A 23,348-nucleotide genomic window follows, 5' to 3' on the forward strand; every position below is an offset into this window, starting at 1 on the left:
GCTTATTATTATAGATTAGTTTGAAAAATCAAGTTATTAATAAACACATTTAATTAATGGTACTTGAATTATTAGATTTAAAGAGAGAATGAGAGTGATTTGTTGTCTTTTTTCTAAATATTTATTTCAACTTTATTGTTTATTACATTAAAACACAAAGATATATATATAATGTCATGAACGGGGTTATTATATCTGGTCCCAAATCTCCACAAGAGGAGGACCTTTTTGAACAACATATTGGTTGTATTTTAATATTTAAAATTCAAATATAATCAAGTGGATGAGATATAGACATTGATTGTATTTGATGTCATTGGCAGTATATTATTATACACTTTTTGTATTTCTGTGTGCGTTTCGTGGAGCATTAAGTACCTCACTATTTTGCGCTTCACCTCTAACAGTAAACGTGATGAAGTAACGCTTTGTGCGATCCAATTTCTCAGCTGGCAATGCAATCACCTGTTTCTCTTCACCCTTGGTAACTTCAACCTAGTTTTCAACAAGATAAAAAGTTGAGGATAATTAGTGAATTATAATTTGGTTTGTTTTTTTTTTCTCTTTCTTTCTCTCCTCTCTACTCTCCACTAAATGCACAATTAATCTACCGTCATTTGACCCTTCCCCCGATTCTCAATCCTCGGAAGAAGAGTGCTTTCCTCTCGGTCTCGGCCTCCTCCATCCACTGCAATTATAATCTATCATCAAACTACGCAGGTCAGTTCTACTCAGAGATTACCATATTTTCATTGCATATTTAATTGCAATCATCATTATTATTATTGTAGTGCAATATAATTTTAATAAAAATAATTGTTCAACTTACGATATGTATAAATTGGTAGAGATGTATAAGCACTTGTAGCGTGATGACAGCGATGAGTTTTTTGGGTACACTGTTTGGCTTCAGTGCACCAGTCAGGCGTTGCCGGTCTTTTTTGTAAACGTCGCAATTGTTCATATAGATATCCCTCAAAATGCCTGAAAAATGTCACAATAATTATGCCAAATCAATAACAATAATAATAATAATAAGAAGAAGAAGAAAAAGTAGAAAAATAAAAATTGTTTGTCATTTTCCACAAACCTAAATGTCAACGGCTGATCATATCGAGCTACTCCCAGCGTTGGTCCAGACATTCCAGATTTATTAAAACTCTCAACCTAATAATAATAATTAATATAAATTTATTAATTACATCATTTTAGGAGGAGTATATGGAGATTCAATACAAGACACTTGCCTGTCGTTTTATCAAAATATGTTCATTCACTCTTCCATGACGTATTTGAAGTCTTTTCAATTCCATAAGTTGAAAGAATATTTTTCTCTCGAGATGATATCGTCGCAAATTAATTTGAACGTCACGTTGAATTGTTTCCATATTTAGCGTCTGTTGTCTCTCAGTATTAGGATGGCATTTTAGAGTTCTTTTTGGAATTTTTGAAATACGAGGGCTCGGTTCAATGCCACTATCACGTCCTCCGCTATCACGACGTTCCTTTGACACTCTTATTTTTTTATTATCCACCTGGAATGAAAAAAATTTCAATAATCATTGAATCATGTTATATTAAATTAATTTGTCATAAATATTTGATTATTTTTATGGATATACCGACACGAGTTAGTGCATCCAATTTAGAGTTTCTCAATAAGTTGATTGGTTTCCTTGGCGTTTCCTCTTCACTTGTACTTGGTAAAACCCTTAAAACTGCCAATTCATCGTCATATTCAGGCTCTGTCTCTAGCTCAGTATTATTTTCAACTACATTTTGAATTTCCTTGGCAACTTGTTCGTCTTCTTCATCCCACTCTGGACTTTCAATGACTGCAACAATTGCACTACGGTCAGGTGAACGCTCTTCCGAACTTTCAAATAAATTATCACCAGAATCGCTTTTGCTCTTAGCTGTTGATGGTCTTGAATTTGTCATTTTTTTCATATCCTTGGATGAAATAAATGGACTATCATACTTTTTATCAGGCTCTACCTGATCTTTTAAGACCATCTTTTCAGATGAAATCTTTTCAACATATGGATCATTCATTTGATTTTTCTCCGAGTCTGAGTTAGCTGTGACTTTTTTAATTTTTTCAATTCTTTCATCTTTATTAATAACATAATTTGGCTCAATTGTTTCTTCTGAATTACAGGTTTTTGTTGAGGAAGGGCTGGATCCGTGCTCAATAGCTGATTTTATTGATACACTATCATCATTTTTATTATTTGTTTGTTCTTTTTTCTCCTCATTCTCGTCATTCTCTTTGTATTGTTTTTGTTCTACAGGAGATAATTTGCCACTGCTAGTTGCATTGTTGTCCTCTGGTTGACTCTGTAACGGTGAAAATTCTTGTTGGATGTGCGGGATTGCTGGTGGATTGCTCACAAAAACATCCACTTGCTCTGTCTCTTCCCTACCTTTGGGTGTGGAATTATCATCTTCATTATATTGATTATCATCGTTCAATGAAGGATGAGAAGCCTCTTGATTTACTTGTCGACGAATATCTTCAACGTCTCTTTTCATATCCGCTGCTTTTGTCATCAGGGAATTCTGCATCTCATCAGCTTTCTCCAATATATAATACATCTTTGCTTTGGATGTCTCTTGTTGCTCATTATTTTCAATTTTACTTTCTACACCAATTATTGGAGTATCCGGTGGCTGATCCTTATGAACTATAGCCGTTACTGTTACACGTTCCACAGTCTCTTGGCTAGTGCTATCTGTCATATCTTTTTTCATTTTCTCTTCAGACTCTCCTTTTGTTTGTTTCATTGAAACCTTGGAATTGTTCCCCTCTTCTTCTTCTTCTTCTTCTACTTTTTCTTCTTCTTCTTCGTCTTCACCTGAACAACTATTTTCATTTTTTCTTCGTCTGCTTCTTCTTCTTTTTCTTCTTCTTGTATCTCCATTGGACACTGATTTTAATTTATCTTCGCTTTGACATTTTATTCGTGAACTCCGACTCTTGACTCTCATTTCTTTACATGTTGCTTCTCGTGGCTTTTTTGTCAATTTTCCATCAGAATATTTTATTTTTTCCGATTTTTTTTCCACTGATCTTTTTACCACAACAACTTCCAAACTATCATCACTGAGACTCGGGTCACCTGATATGAGACTATTGTCCCGCCGCACTCGGTGAATTTCCCTTTCAATGACAGCATTTTCTTCTTCATCAGAGCTTCCATTATCTGTTTCACTTGACGATTCACTATATTCGTGCTTTGAGTACTTTCTTCTGCACGTTGTTGTACTTTCCACATCAGTAACTTGATATCTCGATGATTCACTTTTGGCACGTCTTGGTCGTTGGTGACAAGAGTCTTTTGAAAGTCGCACTTCCTCTTCACTGAAACTTCTACTGCCTCGACGTTTTTCATGCTTTTTTTTTGGTGTGCTATTATGCTTACGAGTTCGCTTTTCAATCCATCGTTCTTCAATATAGACATTTGCTTTTCGATGACGACGATGTCGAGACTCACTGTCACTTGGAGAAGTTGAATTAGACCGTTCAATTTTGACTTTAGCTGCAAAAACTGTTGGACAAAAAAAAAGGGGGAAATGATTTTTTGCTTTTTGTCGTTTTTTTTCCGTTTTTCCAATAAGCAATCATACCTCTTCTATTGGGTGTCGTTCGATTCATCCATACATGGTGTGCAGTTATACCCCCGTGCATTTGAATGAGTTTAGCACAATCTCGATGCCCTCTATACAATGCCGCATCCAGTGGCGTCATTGAGCCACTCTTTATCGTTTTGAAAATGGCATTTATTCTAGCTCCATGGTCTAAAAGTACTTTGCAAATATCTAAATAGCCATGAAGGGCAGCAACATGAAGAGGAGTTCGTCCATCATGAGTGGCAACATCCAATGTGCTAGGTTTTTTTTTCGCTAGCCATTCTATTAATTCAATACGACCTGATAGCACAGCTTCATGAGCAACGCCAGTGCCTCTAACAGTTCTTGCATGGAGAGAACCACCGTGCTGAGCAAGAATCTTTAGAGTTTCTAACTGGCCTTTTGCAGCTGCACAAAGTGCAGGCCTGGGGAAATAATTGTGAAACACAACGGTAAAAACAACAATAAGAAAAAATGAATAAATAAATATTAATTTACGTTCTGCCTTTGCGATCTTGTCTATTTGGATCAGCTCCAAGTCGCAAAAGAAGTGCCGTTGCATCAGCATGACCGAGAGTCGCAGCATAATGAAGTGCGGAACAACCATTATCGTCTACATGATCTGGCTGCGATCCACAAAGGTTTACTAGTGCTTCAACGCATCTTGCATGGCCACGGGATGCTGCACAATGGAGCGCTGTAAGGCCATCTTTATCAGTGGCACATGCAGCTGCAGAACCTCCAGCTCTGTATATGTAAAGATTAATTGCGGTTAGGCAAAATTGTAAAGTTTGAAAAATTTTACATTGAAATTACCTGACAAGTGCTAAGACAGCTTCAACACTGCCAGCACTGGCTGCCCAGAGAATTGGTTGACGACCATCTTCATCTTTAGCATTGACATCAGCACCAAATTCTAACAAAGTATGTAACACCTTTAAGCCCACTTTTTTGGGCACAGAGAGCTCTGCTGTCACTGCAGCACCACAACACTGAGCTGCATAATGGAGTGGTGAACCACCTCGAAGATCTGGTGTTGATGGCCTGGCCCCTGCCGCCAATACTAGACGTACACACTCTGCCTCACCACATACTGAAATACATTTTTTATGATGATGATGATGATGATGATGAATCAATTATTCTTCCTATTAAAACTATTCACTGTCAGCCATCGCGTGATATACCAAATGCTAATAAAGTCTAAATGTCCGAGTTTGGGCTACTGCATGTGACCTACTGACCTCAAATGACAATAAGTTGAAAAAAAAAATAAAAAAAATAAAAAAAAGTGCCATATTTACCCGTTGCCCAATGTAAAACACTATGTCCCTCAAGATCTTTGGCATTGACATTGGCACCATTGGCAAGCAATACGGCAACAAGCTGCGTATCCCCGGCAATAACTGCCAAATGGAGGGGTGTATGTCCTTCAGCATCTGGTGCATTAACAAGTTGCGGTGCTGCTGATGCAACAGCACCACCAGTACTTGCATCCATACAGTAATGAAGTGTGTTTCTTAGTGTTCGATCGCGATAATTCACTGTATCTCCTTGCTCTTTGAGAAGTCTAAGCACTCGGGATCTTTCACCCTGTTGACAGGCGTGCATCAATGGTGTAGCACCAATATGGAGGACCCTAAAAATTAATCAAGTAAACCATTGGAATTTACAATTAGTATTTTAAATAATGTCATTACAAATTAATGACATTTCGCCCACCTGTATGGTCTATTTAATTGTTGATCTGAATTGTTGGCTACATATGGAGTACCACTATTCGTCCAATTTTTATCTGAATTCTTTAGAGTTGATGAAAAACATTTGTGCTCATTGAAAAAATTGATTTTAGTATTTGTCATTTGTTTCATTAAATTGTTCAATTTCCAAATACCTTTTTATTATTATCTATATTTGTCCTTTGACGTTCAGCGGCATTCGAGGGCTGAGCGCCGGCCAGAGGTGGTAGAAACAAATGTTCAACAATAGTCTCCTGTTTTTTGTGTTGTCTCTTCTCCTGATACTTCAGCGGTATCAGTGGTGTCTTCGTATCCATTCCAATCTCCGTATCACACCTCACCAAACTTCCTCAGGGCTTTTTCTTCATGTGACACTGCTGTGATGGCATTGCCCAGTCATTCTGATTATTGCAGGCCAGCTCCCCGACCAGTCCACTCGACAATAACTACTACTGGAAATTGAATAAACTATTATTATATCATTTCCGACCTCATTTGATGATTGTGGACTCTCTTTGAAAATCTGGGCCAACCAAGATTTGAAATCTCCGCCACTCCCCCGCTCAACACACAATATCGCTCCCATGGTAGAATCACCAAATCTAGCAGCTTTGGTTACTGACCACGTGGTTATAGATTGACCAGGTCACTGAGATGCTATGGTAACCACTGGGTCACAACAACTGGCTAACGATCAAAAATCCCGGCGGCGGTATATCGTGTGTATAATAGCCGAGAGCACGACAAGGTCAACACGTCAAGTATTAAGATTGCATTTGACACCGATTGAATTTATTACTCCTCTTTTCCGCAAGTTGTACTTTTTTTTCTCTTTTCCTTTTTTTTTTCAGGATTTATACATATAAGCAAAACATTAAAAACATTAAACATTAATGTTTTATCCCAGAAGATGTTGACATTGTATATAATTACAAAATGTAATTTAATTTTTACGCAACTGTAGCCCACTTACAAAATTTCAACCCTCATTATAATTAGGGTTAAACTACTTTCAAACACTGCGCCCCGTCTCTGCGTTTTGAAATTTCTACTCGTCACTTGTCACGCTATCCATATCCCACATCGTCATCATTCATATCCAACACCTTGCAGTAGTGTCTTGACCTGCATTTCTCATTGTGTCTTCTCAGGGCAAATCTAATAATTCATTCATTTTCATTCCTTGTTCTAAATAATTATAATAGAATATGTAATAATGGCAAGGAAAGAAGAAATTTTTTATACCTACCTACATAGATATTCGTCAATGAGTGTTGATAAGTAGGCGTTTACACATTATAGTTTGGATACTCTATATATAGCTACAAAATTGTTGGATGATGCCACAAACGCACGTGCACGTGTTTGCTAATAGCTCTACAATCTGATCTGCGATGACTGAAAATCGTTATTCTTAATAATTCATCATTGACATGACCTGCTTCATATTTTTACTTTTACATCTAATGCACTTGAATTATTCCAAGACAAATAAGAAATTGTCGTTAAATACTTACAGAGGTGAAGAAACCATTAGTTGTTGTATTATATTCATTGTAAATAAAATGTTTTTAAATATTTTTTACACCCAACTTGTTGACTATTTGTTGCGAAGCTTTTCATCAGTATTTTAGCAGAGGGACACGAATGAAGCACAGGAGACCGGTGTCCAAATAGAAATGGGAAATAGCGAATAGGTATACTACCACTTGAGGGCAGTTAGACGCCGCACGTTGTTCTTCAGGCAGCGCAGTCCCCGGTTTAATGCAAGGTTGCTATTGGAGACCACAAAACCCCCTCGTCCATAGGAAGGCTTAACACAGAATATGCTCATCCCTATACATATATATTTATTACATACGCCTATACCAAGAGAATGATTTTCCCTTAAATTTGTTAGTGAAATCCCTAAAATGTAATTCATTTTATAAAATCGATGATTTTTCAAATATCAACTCTTTTTTTTTCATCTATTTTTTTAAAAATAATGTAATATTTATTATTTTATTAATATTATATAGCGATATTTATTTGATCATTGAAATATTTTTCGAGTGATAAGTAATGTTCTTACTTTAAATGTTTTTCTAGTGCGCTTGCGCACTAGGAAATATAATTTCAATAAGCCCAGTGTCTTTGTAAAAGGCCTATCAATGCGTATCTGGTTAAATAAAGATAAAATTAGTTAGGAAAAAAGTGAATAAATAAATGGTAGAGCTTTGTCAAAATTATTTGTATCAATTATTTTTTTTATTGTACATTCAATTCCATATAATTGTAACAACGATATACATATATGTTGACAGTCGAGACCGAATAAGCCCAAGTGCTTGCTATAACAATACGCATAGTATGACGTGGAAGTTTATAATATGATTGATTATGAATGATTATTAATCACTTATTGGAGTTAAATATCCTTTCCAAGGAATAGAAAATGTAAACTGATTATCATCAAATAAAGAAACAAATTTGGAATGATGGAATTAGAAATTTTCAGTCCATGTATTGATATATGTTGGTACCCACCACTATACAGCTATTACATATATACAAATGAATGAGTGTGGAGTGTGTGGACATGGCGACCTCCCGACGTGTGGATTGACTAATTTTTGTAGAAAATAAAATAAATGATTTGTGAATTTTTTGCTGTGAACCTGGGAAGAATTATAATTAGTTTGTCAATATTGGACGATAATATTCCCGAGTTAGCTCGGTTAATCGGTAAATTGTCTCAGAGATAAGGAAATAAGAGAGAAAAATTATGAATTACAATCACTCAGGAGGCTCAGGAGCCCGTAGGGGTAAGTCATATAATAAGTATCAATGACCATATCATGCACTTTACGCATTTAATTTGACTCTTTATTTATTATTCTGACTGATATATTTCCATCAATTCAAAGAAATTTGGACACGAGTTTTGAGGTTATGTTTTTCCTCTTGACACTATAGATTGCTATAGATAGACAATATATATACCTCCAAGCAATATATAACATATAATAGGATAATAATTAGAATAATGGAAGACATGATTTTTTTCTCAATAGGAAAACCAAAAAGAATCGTAGATCCATCAGTGGGTACATCCACATCATCTCCTCCCCAGATGCCAAATAATCCTTATGTATATAATAATCAACAGGTAAAAAAACAAAAAAAAAGTATTTGATGCCAAGATGAATGGATGTAAATGAATATTTGAATGATTTGATATAGGTCGATGCAAACAATGGTTTACCACAATATGGCTTTAACGTGTCTGAAGCAGCCGGAACAGTGTATGGTTTCAATCCATCGACAATATCATCACCACAGAAGCTTGGTTCGATGCAGCCACCATATGTCAATTCCAATGCCAATGTCAATACAGCACCTCAAGACAGTGGATTCTCTGGACCTCAATTTGCGACACAACTTCTTAATGAACCCCTTGTAGCTAATATGGCTATGAAGTATGGAGATGCACTGGTCGGCACTGGCAAGCAGCAATTTGAAAAATACGTTCCTGTTACAGCGCTCAAATATTACTTTGCGGTTGATACTGATTATGTTTTTGTCAAATTAGCACTCTTAATTTTTCCATTCACTCAGAAAGTAAGTGAAAAAATGGGGGGGGGGGAGGAAGCATTTTAACATTATGAAATTTCTTTTTTATTCATAATTTTGTCAATTTTTCAAGGATTGGTCGGTGAAATATGAACAAGATGTTCCCCTTCAACCGCGGTACGAGAAAAATGCTCCCGACATGTATATTCCAACGATGGCATTTTTGACATATGTGGTGATGGCAGGCTTATCCCTTGGAACTCAAGAACGGTTCAGCCCAGAGCAACTTGGAATAATTGCCAGTTCAGCATTAGCTTGGGGTTTAATAGAGCTTCTCATCCACACTATAACACTCTACGTTATGAATCTCGAAACAAGTCTACGGACTTTCGATTTAGTAGCATACTGTGGCTACAAATACGTTGGTATCAATGCTGCTCTATTATTATCATTAATTTTTCGCCGATTGGGTTATTATACTGTGCTCATATACTACAGCATATCGCTTGCATTTTTTCTCATAAGATCTCTTAAACTACGAGTGATACCCGAGGGGCACACATCATACACTGCAACAGGGAATAAACGAAGACTCTACTTCATTCTCTTTGTTGCATCGCTTCAACCCTTCCTCATGTGGTGGCTATCCTATCATCTCATTCAATGAGAGACTCTGTGTAATTCTTCTATTTTGTAAAATGTTATCGTTTGGAAGTAACTGTGAGTCACAAAAGTTTGTGAAGAAGTAATAATTTATGGAAAAAAAAAACTCCAAAACACCATTGACTATTGTGCATTTTTGTAAAATAAAAAATTGAAAAAGAAAAAACTAACTTGAGTACATTGTTTTTTTTTTTTCAATATTATAAAATATTACCGCTGAAACAATGATAAAGCGCTGCCCACATAATTTGATGCGCGCGCCTTCTGCCGTCATATTAAAACAGCGAGTGGGGGGGGGCTATCCTATAATATTACGCATATACTAAATATACATATTGTGAAGAGAAAAAATCATAGATTTGACTAAAATCCTGAACCTGAAATCAGTTAGCCGTCAACAGCGGCAGTGTGTGTGTGTGTGTGTGGGCGTGGTGCGTACAATATTATTGTTGTCAGTATAGTGGATGAACTGTGTGCACTGTATGGTTGAATAATGGCGGAGCGGACCAAAGTGACGGCCCTGGTTAACCGGCCTGTGCCAATGAAATTATTTGCTACTTGGGAAGTTGATCGTACACCTCCTAACTGCATACCAAGGTAAATAATAAAGGGTAATGAAGAAACAATTGAATCATTAGTTTGGCTGTCAGAGAAAATGCGAGAGATAGCGGACAATGGATGCCGTCAAAAAGATGAAGTAGAAAAAAAAGTAGTAAAATATATTTGTTGGAATAAAAAGGTATTTACGAGATTGGAATTGCCATAAACGTATATGTACGTGTCTTCTAAGAATCTCCGTGGATATCGGTGAAAAATGAATCACAATTATTGCTGGCAATATTTAGTTTGTTTTTCTCTTTTTTTGTAAATAATTCATCATTACACGTTACAAAAAAGGAGTCACAATCTTGTCTGACATTTCTGGTATGAGCTTCAAATTCTTCATTACAATAACTCATGTAGAAATTGATTCATCTCAATTATCCTCGGAATAAAAATCGATATCCCCTATTTGACCTCCTGTCATTTTCATTATATGGTTCCTTTCACGTCTTTCCCTTGTCAAAATTTTCATAAATAGCTAATTTTCAATGAAGCCAAGCCAGGCCAACACAATAGTCCGGTTTATATAAATCTAAAAATATCTATTCTCAAAAACTTGGGAGGTAATGATTTTCTCGTCGTTTGAAATTATATGTTGTATTTATTAATATATGAGTTGAAGAGCACTTTAGTTTTTGGCATTGTTACTATGCTCCTGATATAACTTATGGCTGGGCAATGCGGAGTCCGTATGGATATTATTAATCACTTTGGTATTATTTATATTTAAAAAGAATACATATAGATAAATAGATATTCAATGTAATTTCGCCGTCCAGTAATTTATTATTTGAAAGGGCACGTTTTTGACAAGTCAGGTTAAACAGAGTGATTTTTCTATTCATCAAATCAAAGATAATAATAATAATAATAATAATAATAATAAAAATACAAAAAAAAGGTGAGAAATTATCCTCGACATGTCCATGGTCCAACTATAGGCAGTTAAGCGTAGCAGACGCATATCAAGTAATATGTGCATATAATAGGGAATGCGAAATAAGCAAAGGTTGCGCATATCGATTCAATGTCACCGACCAGTTGCCACAAAGTGTAGTACAAATAAAACAAAATTGCTTTTTACATCTGACACAATGCGAGGGATGAGAAGAGAGAAATTCGTTCACACTCTATAAAAAAATGAAAAAAAAAAAGGAATCTCACGTAGACTTTTGATAAGCATGAAACGACAATTGAAAAACAATACCTTGACAAACATTTCCACTGGAGCCATACGCATGGCTTTTTGCCAATTACTAAAAATTTTGACCAAATTGAATTTGCTACTAGAAGGAAAGTTAGACTAAAGAAAAAGTTCAATGAAATGCAATAATAGAGTTTGAAGTATGTGAACGGATTTGTATTTGTAATTTTTAATACATGGTTCGAATATCAATAGCCAAGATTTTTCGACAATAATGGTTAAAGAATTGAGTGTTGTTATGAAAAAGCGGCGGGCTGAAGCCATTTAGGTTTTAATAAATTTTGCCAATGATTGAAAGCATCTCTTAAAAATAGTTCAACAATCCTTTTTATTTTGCTGGAGCTCATTTGTTTGAAAAAGGAAAATGCTTTAAAAAAATCAAAAATCTATTGTCTTTTGAAGGTTATGCACATTGACATTGACGAGACTCGTGATACTCCGGCCTTTGGGTGCTGATTTGGCTTCAATCAGTATTGCCGTCAAAATGCAAAGTTCTAAAAGAACATTACGCTCCAATGAAATGTCAATACAACCTGGAGGAATGCTTGACACAGAATTGGAATTGCAATTTGCCCTGCAGTATCCACATTTTCTCAAGAGGGATGGTAATAAGTTGTTAATTCTATTACAGAGGAGGAAAAGATACAAAAATCGAACCATGTTGGGATTTAAGACTTTGGCTGAAGGTGTTGTTAACATGGCACAGGTAATGTATTACTCCATTTCTTATTAATAGTGAAAATAATTTTTGTGTTTTTCTTTCTTTTTTGCTTCATCAGGTTTTGCAGAAGCAAATGGATCTTGAATTGGAACTTGTCTCAGATAAAGCCGAAAAATACGGTGGATCATCAGTTGTATTGGCAAAAATTAGTGTTGTTGCGCTTTGCTCGCAGCCAGTTGATCAGGATAAAAGGCTAATAAATGACGCAAGTGAGCGACTGTGTCCCGAGTACAGTGACGACGAGGAGGAATTTAGTTCAGAGGGTGAAGCTGAAGGCAGTGATTCTGAACCCACGCTAGAGGTACATCGACGAAAAAGCCGAACAAAAATACCTGCTAATGCAAGGGTAAGCGCAAACATATATTATTAAAAACTCAATGTTTAAATCTGTTGTAATCATATTAAATATTAATGATTTCGTGATTTTTTATAGCAAAGAAATTTAAAGCAAAAATTTATTGCTCTATTAAAACGATTTAGAGTATCAGAGGAATTGGAACACGATCAAGAGGAAATTGGTCAAAAATTATCAGGTGAAGAAGATGATGATGATGATGACGATAATAATGATAATAATAATAATAATAATAATAATAATAATAATGAGGAAAAATTTTTCCACTTTTATTCAAATGAATGAATATAATTTGATATAAATCACCTACAGGCGGAGATATGGAAATTGAAGAGCTTTTTGACGAGTTGGAAGATCTATCGGACAGTGGTCCAGAATTGGACACAATGTCTGTGAGTAGCACACCAAAACCCTCCCTCCGACCATTCTTCAGTTCTAGTCGATCTCTCTTGGCGCCGCCAAATAATGGTGAGTTATACGCTTTTAATGTAGCCTCAGTCCACAAAAGTTCAGCTCGTATTTTGTAGAATTTGAGAGGCACGTTATTGACAACAGCCGGGCTATTAATTATCAATTTTTTATTCATTGATTATTATTTTTGCATATCATTTCATTTTCTCCCAATTGCCGGCAATTTACCGAGTTTTCGGCAGATTTGAGCATGATTCGAGTCCATTGATTCATATATGAAGTAATGTTTAAAAAAAAAACCAACAAACAAAAACAACCGATAAAATTTGTTGCATCACATTTTTAATGGCGTATTTTCCCCCTTTTCCATTTTTTTGGTTGAATTGGATCGATGAAACGGATTGATAGACATCAAAAATGTTTTTCAATTGATGGAAAAATAATTAATAAAATAAAGTGGGATTGGCTTTGCACTGTTGCATGGTACGATTCGATAGTAGTTACCAAGGAGGAAAGTGGAACGAATTCAACGCAAATTACGACAGTGTCACAGCCAACAACTGGACAGGCTATTAAAGAGAAGTCACGTGTCGGACACACTACACCAGGTATATAACAGTAAAAGAGTAAATAAATAAATAAATATTACATCAAGGATGGTGACTAATATTCGCGCTACTACTCTACTCGTCTATTCTATATCACTTGATTATTTCTTTTATAAATTCTTCTTTATATCACCAACAAGCAATAACAATAATTCCATTTGCATGATTAATTAATTGCCAACTACTCAATTAATCAACACATCTTCTCATTCTTGATTAGTTATTCAGTTTGAGTGATAAATTTCATCAACTCTATAGTCCATTTTTTTATAAACGAAAAGTCATGTTACTCTGAGAGAATAATAACGTTTTCTAGATTATCGGCGAATCTCCAGTGCTTGAGTTACCCTGGCAGGAGATGTCTAATTGGCAAAATTACATTTAATCTCGAATACTTGGTTATTTTTTTCGTCTTGCTGTTAACACTTTACTCATTTCTGCTTTTGACTATTAAATCTTCTTATCGTCGGTTAATTGTTACATTAGCTCGGAAGGATGACATTTCAAAAGATTTATTTCTTTTTCTTTATCCTACTTATTGAAAAAAGAAAGAGACACCATGTATGAAATTATTGTAAAATATTTGTCAAAATATATTTCTTTTTTCTTTCTCTGAAAACATGTCTTGAATGCGTTCCTTATTTTTTTTTTCTTTTTTTTTCTTTGTCATTTTTCACTTCTTTTTTCCCCTTAAAATAATATTTATTTGTATATACCTGTTTTATACACGAAGTACACGGTTTGCTAGCATGCATTTTCTTCATGTTAGATTGTTCTGTTTGTTTCTTTTTTCCATTAATTTTCTTTCAAGAACATACAAGTACCAAGTGACTTTAATAATGATCGTATCAGCGATCATACGTAATGAAGGATTTTCACAAAAAAAAAAAAAAAAAAATGAAAAAAAATTACTTAACGAAAATACAGTAAATAAGCTTATGTATGAAACTGAAGTCTCTATCTCTCTACTTACAAACGTACGTATGCTCTTTTTCACTCTGTGTATTTATTGGTATCTGTTTATCTGTTATATTCAGTGGTGTATTCGTCACGATAGACTGTATTATATTCTCCATTATGTAAGTGATTATTTTCTTTTTGATTTTTTTTTCCAAGTTTAATTATTTCATGTTGCAGTGTAATTAAATAAACAAGTAGGTTTGATATTAGATTAATGTTTTCAGACTCGTTTTATTGAAATAATCATAAACAATTATCGATGAATTCACATCTTCTTGCTATATAAAAAAATTCAAACTGGAGCCATCTTTTATATAGTTAAACTTTTATTCTTATTATTATTATTATTATTATTATTATTATCATTAGAATTTACTTGACATGAAGAACATTACAGAAAGGTGTACAGACAGGCAGAGTGATGACAGCTCAAGACGCGCAGACAGTGACTCACATCCAGAAAACTGGACCGATCATGAGGCAAACGATGGGCCAAATGCAGTGACAGGATCGCCTCCAAAATTTGAAGGACAGCATGGTAATAAAAACGAAAATAATGACAGGAAGGGTCGTCTTTTTGCCAGAGATCGAGGAACCCCAGGGAGTAACAAGTCTAAGAAGCATAGTCTCAGTGTTGATCTGAAGCCTCCAACGGAATTGAATAGTTTAGAAGTTAGTTTGTCAATTTATAATTACACTGTATGGTGGTTATTAATAATTGATGAATAACGAATAAAATGTTATTTATTTTAGCCGAGGAAAGCATTGGTAGAGCAGTTGGTGCGAGTTTTGCCAGATGATTGTCTGCCAGAGTCCATAGCTATTGTGTCATTGGCAGATACAGGTGGTGCTGTACTAGCAGCTCGTCTTCAAGAGCGCAATATCAGAGTATTAACTAGTGCATCACCAGCAGATATTCGTGCAACATTTACCTGTTTGATAGCGAGGATACAAAAATTCTGTAACAGTTCTGCAAAGCCACCATCTCCAATAAGAATAGTGATTGCCGGTGGTGACGGGTTTGTTAATGCTATACTGAAACATTATGTGGACCTTTTGAGTTTTCGACCACCAGATTGGCAGAATTATTTGAGATTTCTGATTGTGCCACTCGGATCAAATACATTATCCAAATACCTAGCTTCTGTTGACAACAAGTACTCGATGCTATTTGGTGATGAATGGAAGGAATTATTAGAGCGCGAGATAGGAGGGGCTGCGGAAGGAGCCGCTAGGGTTTCTGAGTACCTTGCCAATGTTGGCCCGACATTATTATTACCAATTGCTGAAGCAATGGTAACATATAGGTGAACAAATAAATAAATAAATAAATAAATAAATAAATATTGTACTAATAATAATAATAATAATAATAATAATAATAATAATAAAAATAATAATAAATACTAGTCAATGACATTTTGAAATATTTATCAATTGCAGAGAGACAGATGATAGTAGTCAAATATTCATTCCATTTGTTAACGACGTGCGTGTTGGCTGTCCTGAAAGCAGTGCCTCAGCTTCTGTTGACCTTGAAGAAGGTGGAATTGCAATGTCGGGTTCTCCACCTTCTTTGCCGCCAACGTGCCTTTCAATTGTGCCACCTCCTGGAAGATTAACGCCACCCAGCAGTCCAAATGTCAGTCAGCCACGTGATGGATGGGAACCAGTTGAATTACAGTTGGATTACTGGAGCAAATCTACTTTAGGGGATAAAGGAAAATGTACGCTGAGGCAAGCCTTCCGTGCCCTTCACGTTCAAAGGTTACCCACTGTGGGAGAAAATCCTGGACAATATCTGTCAATGAATTACACAACCAAAGAGAAAAAACAGAAAAGTATGTTGAAAACATTTCACGCTCTCTTCCTCCTCTAAATACTAATTTACTCTCCATGATTTTTAGCATTTTTTATAATTTTTTTGCCTTTTCTAGTTATGAGATTGGGTAAAAAAAAAGAAAAGGAGAAAGAAAATGAGCCGAAGAATCAAACCGTGGATGGTGTGACCAGATTAATTTGTTCGGCAAAAACCCACATTCCTTTGAGAGGTAAATTTTTATTTGAGTATGTAAATCAAGTGATTACACTAGAAGAAACAAAAAATATATCTTTTTCATTTATACAGTGACAATCGATGGAACTGAGTGGTATGGAGTTAAATTCTTCCAACTATCAGCACAATGGCAGACGCATATTAAAAATTTTCCAGTTTCCATGTTAGTTTACAGTCAGCTTCAACAACAAACCACTAATTTTACGTAAAAAAAAAAATTTGAAACTTCATATATTGAAGAGCACAAAAAAAATGCTAATTATTCCATTAAATTATTTAGAGTTTAGAAACATTTGTTAAATTATTGGTATACGAATGCCCAAGCTGATAAAAATTTAAGAAAATACGGCGTTCATTCACCACGTTGCTGTGTAAGTATTATAGAGAGTGTTTGCCTCTACTAATCATGCTCATCTCCTCCATTTTCTTTCAAAGCATTATATTTAATGCGTCAGTTTATATTTTTTATTGAACAAATCAATGAAATCTAATAGATTCCTAAATGGTCGAATTTTTCTCTCTCTCTCTCTCTCTCTCTCTCTCTCTCTCTCTCTCTCACTCTCTCTCTCTCTCTCTCTCTCTCTCTCTCTCTCTCTCNCTCTCTCTCTCTCTCTCTCTAAAAAAAAAAAAATAAGAATACAAATAGAGACAAAAGATGAATAAACAAAATTTTCCATTACCAAATTAATGTGAAACTTATTATTACAGATTTACCGTGCTTTCCTGTTAGTGTTCAATTTCAGTGGGGTAATAATTTCAATGGCAATCAATGTTGGATTGAGGAAAATATATTTATGCATAGATACACATTTGAAAGAGGCAGTAAAAGGACGGAATTTTTTCACAGATCAATGCTAATTATGGAAATCGCAAGCAGAACTTAGTGATAAAGTAACATATTACCGACAAATAATAGCCATGTACGTTTAAGACTGCGGCCGAAATATTATATTAGAAATTAATGTTTAATCTCTATCCACATTTCCGATCAATTTTTAATTAGTGTAACCACCGATTACTTATTATTCAACTGAATATCCGATCATATAATGCACACAAATCATATCCAACTTTAGTTTTTCTCAATAAAGTTTTGCAACACCTGTAATTTCAATGACAGCAATAGTACTATATGTAATTTTATGAATATTGCCATTGAATTTTTCCTTACAATGTGCCTGGCCATCACGCCGTCACTGGTTCTAGTCGTGAATGAAAACTATAACATTTTTTAATGTAAATTAAAATTCCACTTGATTGAAAATTATTTCAAGTCTATTAGATCTGACAAGTACATGGTTTTTTTTTCCTATTTCATCACCACTGATATAATTCTACCTTCTCATCAGTTGAACTGTCGTGTGATGCGGTAGCATTATAAAGTTTAATAATAAGTGATTAAAGGAGGCATGTCCAGCTCAATGCTTACAATAATTGAAGACTTATGTGGTAATATACAGATTATTGAGGTGATTGATTGCATTAAAAAAACAATATAAATAAAAGGGTCTCGAATTGTTCACAGCATTACCTATCTTTTCTGTGCTTACAAGAGGAGGCCCACAAAGTGTGTTTGCGTGGGTGCATAATACTGTAACTATATATATATATATTGAGAAAAGGGGCCGGGGGGAGGGGCAAAGGTACGAGAGAGTTGAATTAAAATGGCTTGCTTATGGTAAAACAATTTCAACCAGTTCGTTGATAAATGTCATTTGTAAGAAATTTTATTACCTTGAAAGTCCTTGATCGCTGAACGGACCCGTCAAATGATTTTTCATACTCATTAGACTCTAAAAAATCCAAGTCGTACTATTATAAAAATAATTAAAAAGTAACTGTTGTTACATACGGTCTATTTTAGAGAAAATAGACCGCCCCTCCCCCTCAGTGACCAATGATTTTCAAGTTTCATCACGGCTCTCCGTCAAACTCAAATTTTGAAATCAAAGTTACATATCACGGGTATACTTTCTATTCCGCAAAAGACATGCGTGAATGTTTTACAATTAGGAAATTTTCTGCGGCAGTAGAATAGATTATCTACCAAATGTATGGTGAGAATAAACCATTTATAGGTGTAATGAATAGTAAAAAATATATATCCAATTGTGCAATATTTGTTGTGCATTAAATCATGTCATTATTTGTTTCGGACGACCTTATTAATTGATCAATGGCATAAACGAAAAGAGAGTATAAAACCGATAGTGAAGCCAATTTTAATTTAACTCCACATTGTTTGTATGATGAAGGAGAGGGGATGTTGGATATTTAAATGTGATATGTACTTTTAAATATATAATATTTGAATGTCAAATATTATTTATTCATAATTAGATTAGATTCAATTTTAAGCCGTGTCCTGAGCTTATGAGTACACTTGATGATCGTCTTTCATTACAATATGTATATTCTTGTTTCTATGTACTGTGAACAAGTGAATTTTGCAAGATCCTTTGACATACAAGATATACTTTTAATAAATAAAAAGCTCAAGGTACAAATAGAGGCAATTAGGAAATTCATTAGCCTATTAATTATGAAAATAATTAAAAAGGAATTGTTGTTAAATACGGTCTATTCTCGAGAAAGTAATATGGTTTCAATGCTGTTAATTGAGGGACAAATGGGCAAAACAGTGAAGAAGTAATGAAGACTATGATGCTGGATGAAAAAAATTTTAATGGAGTGAAGATCAACAGTTAAATCATAATCATATTAATGTTTTTGGGCTTGAAATATAAATGTAATGCATTCTTCAATTATGCTGTAAATATCATTTGATAGAATAAAAGATTGTGTTGTTGCAAGGCAGATGTTGTTATTATATTTTCATATTTATTCCTCTGGGTAGATTGCATTACCTTGCTTAGTTGCTTAAATTCTCAAGCAAAAGTCGAAGTGAACGTGACAGTTCTTTCAATCGGAGGGATATCAAAGATTCATTACATCCTCTGGAGACAAATGTCTAGTCGGTGTAAAAAAATTGCATTCCAGGTACAATTTTGAAAATTAGTAAATATTCGTGCATTTTAGTTGAATGAAATAAGAAGATTTAGGTGTAGGTTAACTACTTCACTACTGAGTAATAATGAAAGGCAATTTCAGGCTGAAATTTGATTTTTTTTTTACATTATACAGTTAAATATTACTATTGTGACGGTTGTACCCACTTAATTTAGCTTGACGGCTAAACTGATGAAGAAAGAAAAATAAGTTTATCATGTTAAATACGTACTCTGACAATCAAAGCAGATTACAAAATCCTCCAAGAGAATGAATAAAATAATGCAAAATGTTTTTTGATCAATTTATATATAGGTATATATATATATATCCAGCTTGGGTATTGTTGTGTTTTTTAAAAATATTCTTCAGGCCAATAAAAATGTTTTACAAGTTGTTCAATTTTTCCTTCCTCTACAGTTTCTCACTACATTGAATTAAGGATATTGGAACATTTTCAAGTCATATAGTATTGCTAAAAATATCTCTGAAATGCCAACAGCAATACATTTTTGAACCAAGATGAACGTGATTTTGAGCAATATTCCTATAACGGAATAAAATAAATTCAACACTGACATAAATTTAAAAATTGTAAATTGTTGATGGTTAGATGTATGATAATATAAAGCACGTGGTTAAAAATAAATAATACAATAAATTCATAGCATATTAAGATACACGCATGTACATTTCTCATCATTGTTTTTATTTTGTCGGGAAACATTCAAGTTACTTTTCTCATACTTCATATCACAGTGAACTCGTGACTTTGGGAATACATTCCACAGAAAATTACTTGCATCACTTAATTCAATTCAAGAGAATTCATGAGGCCACATAATATAATGTAAATGCCGTGTTCAACACAACACCTGACACATCGATTGAAAAAAAATTGAAATATTCGATGAAAAATCTTGAAATATATATACATAACGTGATAAACATTAACAAGAGGGGCCATTAACACAGAGTTGAAAATCAGCAGATTTCAATATTCCTCTCTATTCTGAACAAATAATTGAATATAACTATCAATTGCGATGATTATGGCTAATTATTATTGAATTTTTGGCTTATCAAATTGAAGATGCATCTTTGAGGCGGGCACAGATACGTTGAATATCTATGTAAGCAGTACGATTTTGCCTTTTTTCATTTTTCTTTTCGTATTCATATGTATGGATGTAGCGCAAGAGCTCGACCTCGAAGCCCTCTATGACCACCAACACCTCCCTTTGGAATTACATAGCCACCAGCATGTCTTGCTGTTCCTTCTTCCTCTAAATTTCCATTACTTTCAATGAGATCACGAAGTGGCCAACAAGCTAGATGCCGTGATTTTCCATGTCGTGACAAAACATAATATCCTTGTCTGAATAAAAAGGAAGCAATATAAGTGATTTTTAAGTATAATTGACAATTATTATAGATTGTTAAATTGACCTCGAAGATATTAATCCAACGAGTAAAGTCCAATGTGCTTTGTGTCCTCTTTTTAAACAAGGTGCATGATTGAAATCAGAGTCATATGGAATGAGTACCATGGCGCCATTGGCAAGTGCATGAGTTAATGTATCTGGACATGTTTGTAAATCAATGAGAATATCTGGCCTATGGTCTGGCAAATATTCAGCCGCAAGGGTTGCCATGAAATCGACACTGTAAACTTCACCGTGTTGAGTAAATCCTCTGACTCGTGCCTCTGCTAAGAGTTGTCCAACTGATACTGGTTTTGTATATTCTTGAGAAGCCATTGCCAGTGCAACAAGTCCGCATCTGATGAAAATAATATTGAAAAAACAAAAAATAATTAATTGTAGTTGGAAAAGGCATTATTATTAGATGACAAAAATTGTACTCACTGTGGTCCATCCTGCAGAATCGGTGCAACTTGGCAAAAGTACGTAACTTCTGCATCTTTCAATTCATTCCTCGCTATCAATTTTTCAATTTCCGCTTCAGCTGATGTCAAAGTGATTTTTTCCCAAGGTGGAAAATGTTTAGATTCACAAACTGTATTACTCTGACACAAGGATGCATCGTGTGGACTTGGAGGTGGCGGTTCAATTGGCGGTGGAGGTGCTGGCATTTTTTTCTTGATGGTGATATTCTATGCTCTAATAATAATTTGTTGAAACAATTTTCAATAAATTCACTTGTTAATATTTCTCTTCCTTTGCGCTATATTTCAAAATCATGCTTCGAAATTTAATAAATCTCATAGCATTTTTACAAAAACAGTAGCTATTTTAAGATAGGAACATCATTTCATTACACTATAATATAAAAGTCATTAAATTCGATATTAAATAGTGACAATAAGTATGTGAATAAAGGTGAGCATAGAATTATAATAACATGTTCAACATAATCAATTACGCAATGGCGGATTTCCTTCCGTCATCAGCCTTGTTTCATTTCGTATGATAAAATTTTTCATATTCAAATGAAGCATGAAACATTCACTAACAAGTAATTTACTAATAATTGTTTGTTAAGGAAGTATATTAACGAGAAATGACGATGAATCATTAATTTTATTTAAAAAACGTGAATATTTACTCAGACTACTCATGTGCGGACGTGTCCAGCGCAGATATCGCTCATTTTTGTGTTTTTATTATTGAATTAACAGATGGTTTTTTTGGACTTGTACTGAACTTTTTTTCGTTGAATTATCGTCATTCGGAGTGTTTGCAACTGTCATGTAGACAGCAATTGGACGGTGGTAGGGCGTATTTGATCCATTCCACTGAGAAATAATGGAACTAAACGGTGCTGAACGGGGCAGGGCACTATGTCAAAGCTATATTCCTCTAGTGAATATTGTTACAGCAGATTTCACATTTTGTTTGTATTTTATCATTTTTTTTCTTTTCGGGAACGCAATGCTTGTATTTGTCGTTGTTATTCTATGAACTAGCGAATAATTTCGACAAGTGGATATTGTCTTCAAACGAGATTAAAAGTAGACTGACCGTAACTATTTCAGACTTTTGATTTTTTTGCCCTTTCCAGAGGATATGATGTGTGAAAAAAATATACATCGTCACGAGGAAAGAATGCTGTTGAATATGAGTGGTGGGGGACGTTGAGTCGGAGCTCAATTCGATAGAGTGGGGGTACTCAGGCACGACCGCTCTTTTCTGGCAAGGACTATATATATATATATAAATTTCGGAGAAAAATCACCAGGTGTCGCCTTGAGTTAGACCGCGCTGTGGTGGGGGAAGCTATACCCAGGTTTAGGCAGAGAGAGATGCTGTCGGTCCTTACTTATTCTTGTTCAGCAGTACCAGGGGCGGGTGGGCGCCATTCGTACTGCGCCATAGGTGTTTTTTTGCTCTTTAATATCGATATTAAGGAAATGAGGTGTCATAATTCTCATAGGCATCATGCAAAGGTTAATCAAAGAATGACAATTAATAAATCAGATTTTATTATCGTATACTATTATAAATTCTCGACGTATATATGTATATTCCTATAAAATATANTTAAGGAAATGAGGTGTCATAATTCTCATAGGCATCATGCAAAGGTTAATCAAAGAATGACAATTAATAAATCAGATTTTATTATCGTATACTATTATAAATTCTCGACGTATATATGTATATTCCTATAAAATATATTTATAAGGAGAGTACCATATTCAAAATATCACAACTGCGCAACTCGTCCGTGCATGTTCATCATGGCGGCCGGCCACTGACAGAGGACGGAAGTTTTGGCGCTCGTCCGCAGATTTTCGGTGAGAAAAGGGATTAAACCGAGAAAATACTTATTAATCGTGCAATAATCAGTTAATATTGAGTGCCGGGA

The 23,348-nt window shown here is 34.6% G+C and overlaps 4 protein-coding genes across 12 annotated transcripts; 2 read left to right on the top strand and 2 right to left on the bottom strand.

Moving 5' to 3' along the window:
- Positions 1-98: 98 nt before the first annotated feature.
- Positions 99-7,119, bottom strand: LOC107042985 (ankycorbin). Of its 6 annotated transcripts, XM_029126458.1 has the most exons (15): positions 6,890-7,119; positions 6,622-6,770; positions 5,528-5,824; positions 5,356-5,435; positions 4,938-5,272; positions 4,450-4,726; positions 4,132-4,380; positions 3,631-4,058; positions 1,896-3,551; positions 1,627-1,835; positions 1,248-1,535; positions 1,091-1,167; positions 830-984; positions 612-688; positions 99-495 (listed from the first exon to the last, which is right to left on the bottom strand). In XM_029126458.1, the coding sequence occupies exons 3-15, from the start codon at positions 5,687-5,689 to the stop codon at positions 331-333; spliced, it is 4,158 nt and encodes a 1,385-aa protein (XP_028982291.1). In that variant the 5' UTR covers positions 5,690-5,824; positions 6,622-6,770; positions 6,890-7,119; the 3' UTR covers positions 99-330. The 6 variants fall into 6 exon arrangements, with proteins under 6 accessions (XP_028982291.1, XP_015119752.1, XP_015119751.1 ...); XM_015264266.2 differs by having other exon boundaries at positions 1,627-3,551; positions 5,528-5,821; XM_015264265.2 differs by having other exon boundaries at positions 1,627-3,551.
- A 351-nt stretch (positions 7,120-7,470) lies between these two features.
- On the top strand, positions 7,471-9,748 carry LOC107042990 (protein YIF1B). Its single transcript, XM_015264276.2, has 4 exons — positions 7,471-8,179; positions 8,429-8,523; positions 8,598-8,975; positions 9,061-9,748. The coding sequence occupies exons 1-4, from the start codon at positions 8,140-8,142 to the stop codon at positions 9,592-9,594; spliced, it is 1,047 nt and encodes a 348-aa protein (XP_015119762.1). The 5' UTR covers positions 7,471-8,139; the 3' UTR covers positions 9,595-9,748.
- Positions 9,749-9,890: 142 nt separating this feature from the next.
- On the top strand, positions 9,891-19,325 carry LOC107042992 (phosphofurin acidic cluster sorting protein 2). 4 transcript variants are annotated; one of them, XR_001461198.1, is made up of 12 exons: positions 9,891-10,187; positions 11,800-12,103; positions 12,177-12,464; positions 12,552-12,651; positions 12,786-12,941; positions 13,382-13,492; positions 14,850-15,124; positions 15,206-15,759; positions 15,896-16,293; positions 16,390-16,503; positions 16,581-16,879; positions 17,217-19,325. XR_001461198.1 is itself a non-coding variant. In XM_015264277.1 (11 exons), exons 1-11 carry the CDS (start codon positions 10,084-10,086, stop codon positions 16,715-16,717), a joined length of 2,541 nt encoding a protein of 846 aa, XP_015119763.1. In that variant the 5' UTR covers positions 9,891-10,083; the 3' UTR covers positions 16,718-17,056. The 4 variants fall into 4 exon arrangements, 1 of the variants encoding a protein (XP_015119763.1); XR_001461199.1 differs by having other exon boundaries at positions 13,385-13,492; XR_001461200.1 differs by lacking the exon at positions 13,382-13,492.
- Positions 19,326-20,205: 880 nt separating this feature from the next.
- On the bottom strand, positions 20,206-22,594 carry LOC107042993 (UPF0692 protein CG33108). The gene is made up of 4 exons (XM_015264278.1): positions 22,086-22,594; positions 21,386-21,640; positions 20,967-21,299; positions 20,206-20,895 (listed from the first exon to the last, which is right to left on the bottom strand). Exons 2-4 carry the CDS (start codon positions 21,610-21,612, stop codon positions 20,694-20,696), a joined length of 762 nt encoding a protein of 253 aa, XP_015119764.1. The 5' UTR covers positions 21,613-21,640; positions 22,086-22,594; the 3' UTR covers positions 20,206-20,693.
- Between the last annotated feature and the right edge of the window lie 754 nt (positions 22,595-23,348).

This window comes from Diachasma alloeum, unplaced genomic scaffold (genome assembly GCF_001412515.2).
Source record: "Diachasma alloeum isolate Michigan unplaced genomic scaffold, Dall2.0 Dall_scaffold_00540, whole genome shotgun sequence".
NCBI classification, from domain to species: Eukaryota; Metazoa; Arthropoda; class Insecta; order Hymenoptera; family Braconidae; genus Diachasma; species Diachasma alloeum.

Bases quoted from the DNA above. Each gene is read 5' to 3' on its own strand.
- LOC107042992 (XM_015264277.1), top strand. From the start codon at position 10,084: ATGGCGGAGCGGACCAAAGTGACGGCCCTGGTTAACCGGCCTGTGCCA. The intron at 12,652-12,785 runs GTGAAGAAGATG...AATCACCTACAG, and splicing joins AATTGGTCAAAAATTATCAG to GCGGAGATATGGAAATTGAA. The intron at 13,493-14,849 runs GTATATAACAGT...AGAACATTACAG, and splicing joins TGTCGGACACACTACACCAG to AAAGGTGTACAGACAGGCAG.
- LOC107042990 (XM_015264276.2), top strand. From the start codon at position 8,140: ATGAATTACAATCACTCAGGAGGCTCAGGAGCCCGTAGGG. The intron at 8,524-8,597 runs GTAAAAAAACAA...GATTTGATATAG, and splicing joins ATGTATATAATAATCAACAG to GTCGATGCAAACAATGGTTT. The intron at 8,976-9,060 runs GTAAGTGAAAAA...CAATTTTTCAAG, and splicing joins TTTTTCCATTCACTCAGAAA to GATTGGTCGGTGAAATATGA.
- LOC107042985 (XM_015264266.2), bottom strand. From the start codon at position 5,689: ATGGATACGAAGACACCACTGATACCGCTGAAGTATCAGGAGAAGAGA. The intron at 5,436-5,527 runs GTATTTGGAAAT...TCAACTCTAAAG, and splicing joins ATATAGATAATAATAAAAAG to AATTCAGATAAAAATTGGAC. The intron at 4,381-4,449 runs GTAATTTCAATG...TTACATATACAG, and splicing joins GCTGTCTTAGCACTTGTCAG to AGCTGGAGGTTCTGCAGCTG.
- LOC107042993 (XM_015264278.1), bottom strand. From the start codon at position 21,612: ATGCCAGCACCTCCACCGCCAATTGAACCGCCACCTCCAAGTCCACAC. The intron at 21,300-21,385 runs GTGAGTACAATT...TATTTTCATCAG, and splicing joins ATTCTGCAGGATGGACCACA to ATGCGGACTTGTTGCACTGG. The intron at 20,896-20,966 runs GTCAATTTAACA...CTTTTTATTCAG, and splicing joins GTTGGATTAATATCTTCGAG to ACAAGGATATTATGTTTTGT.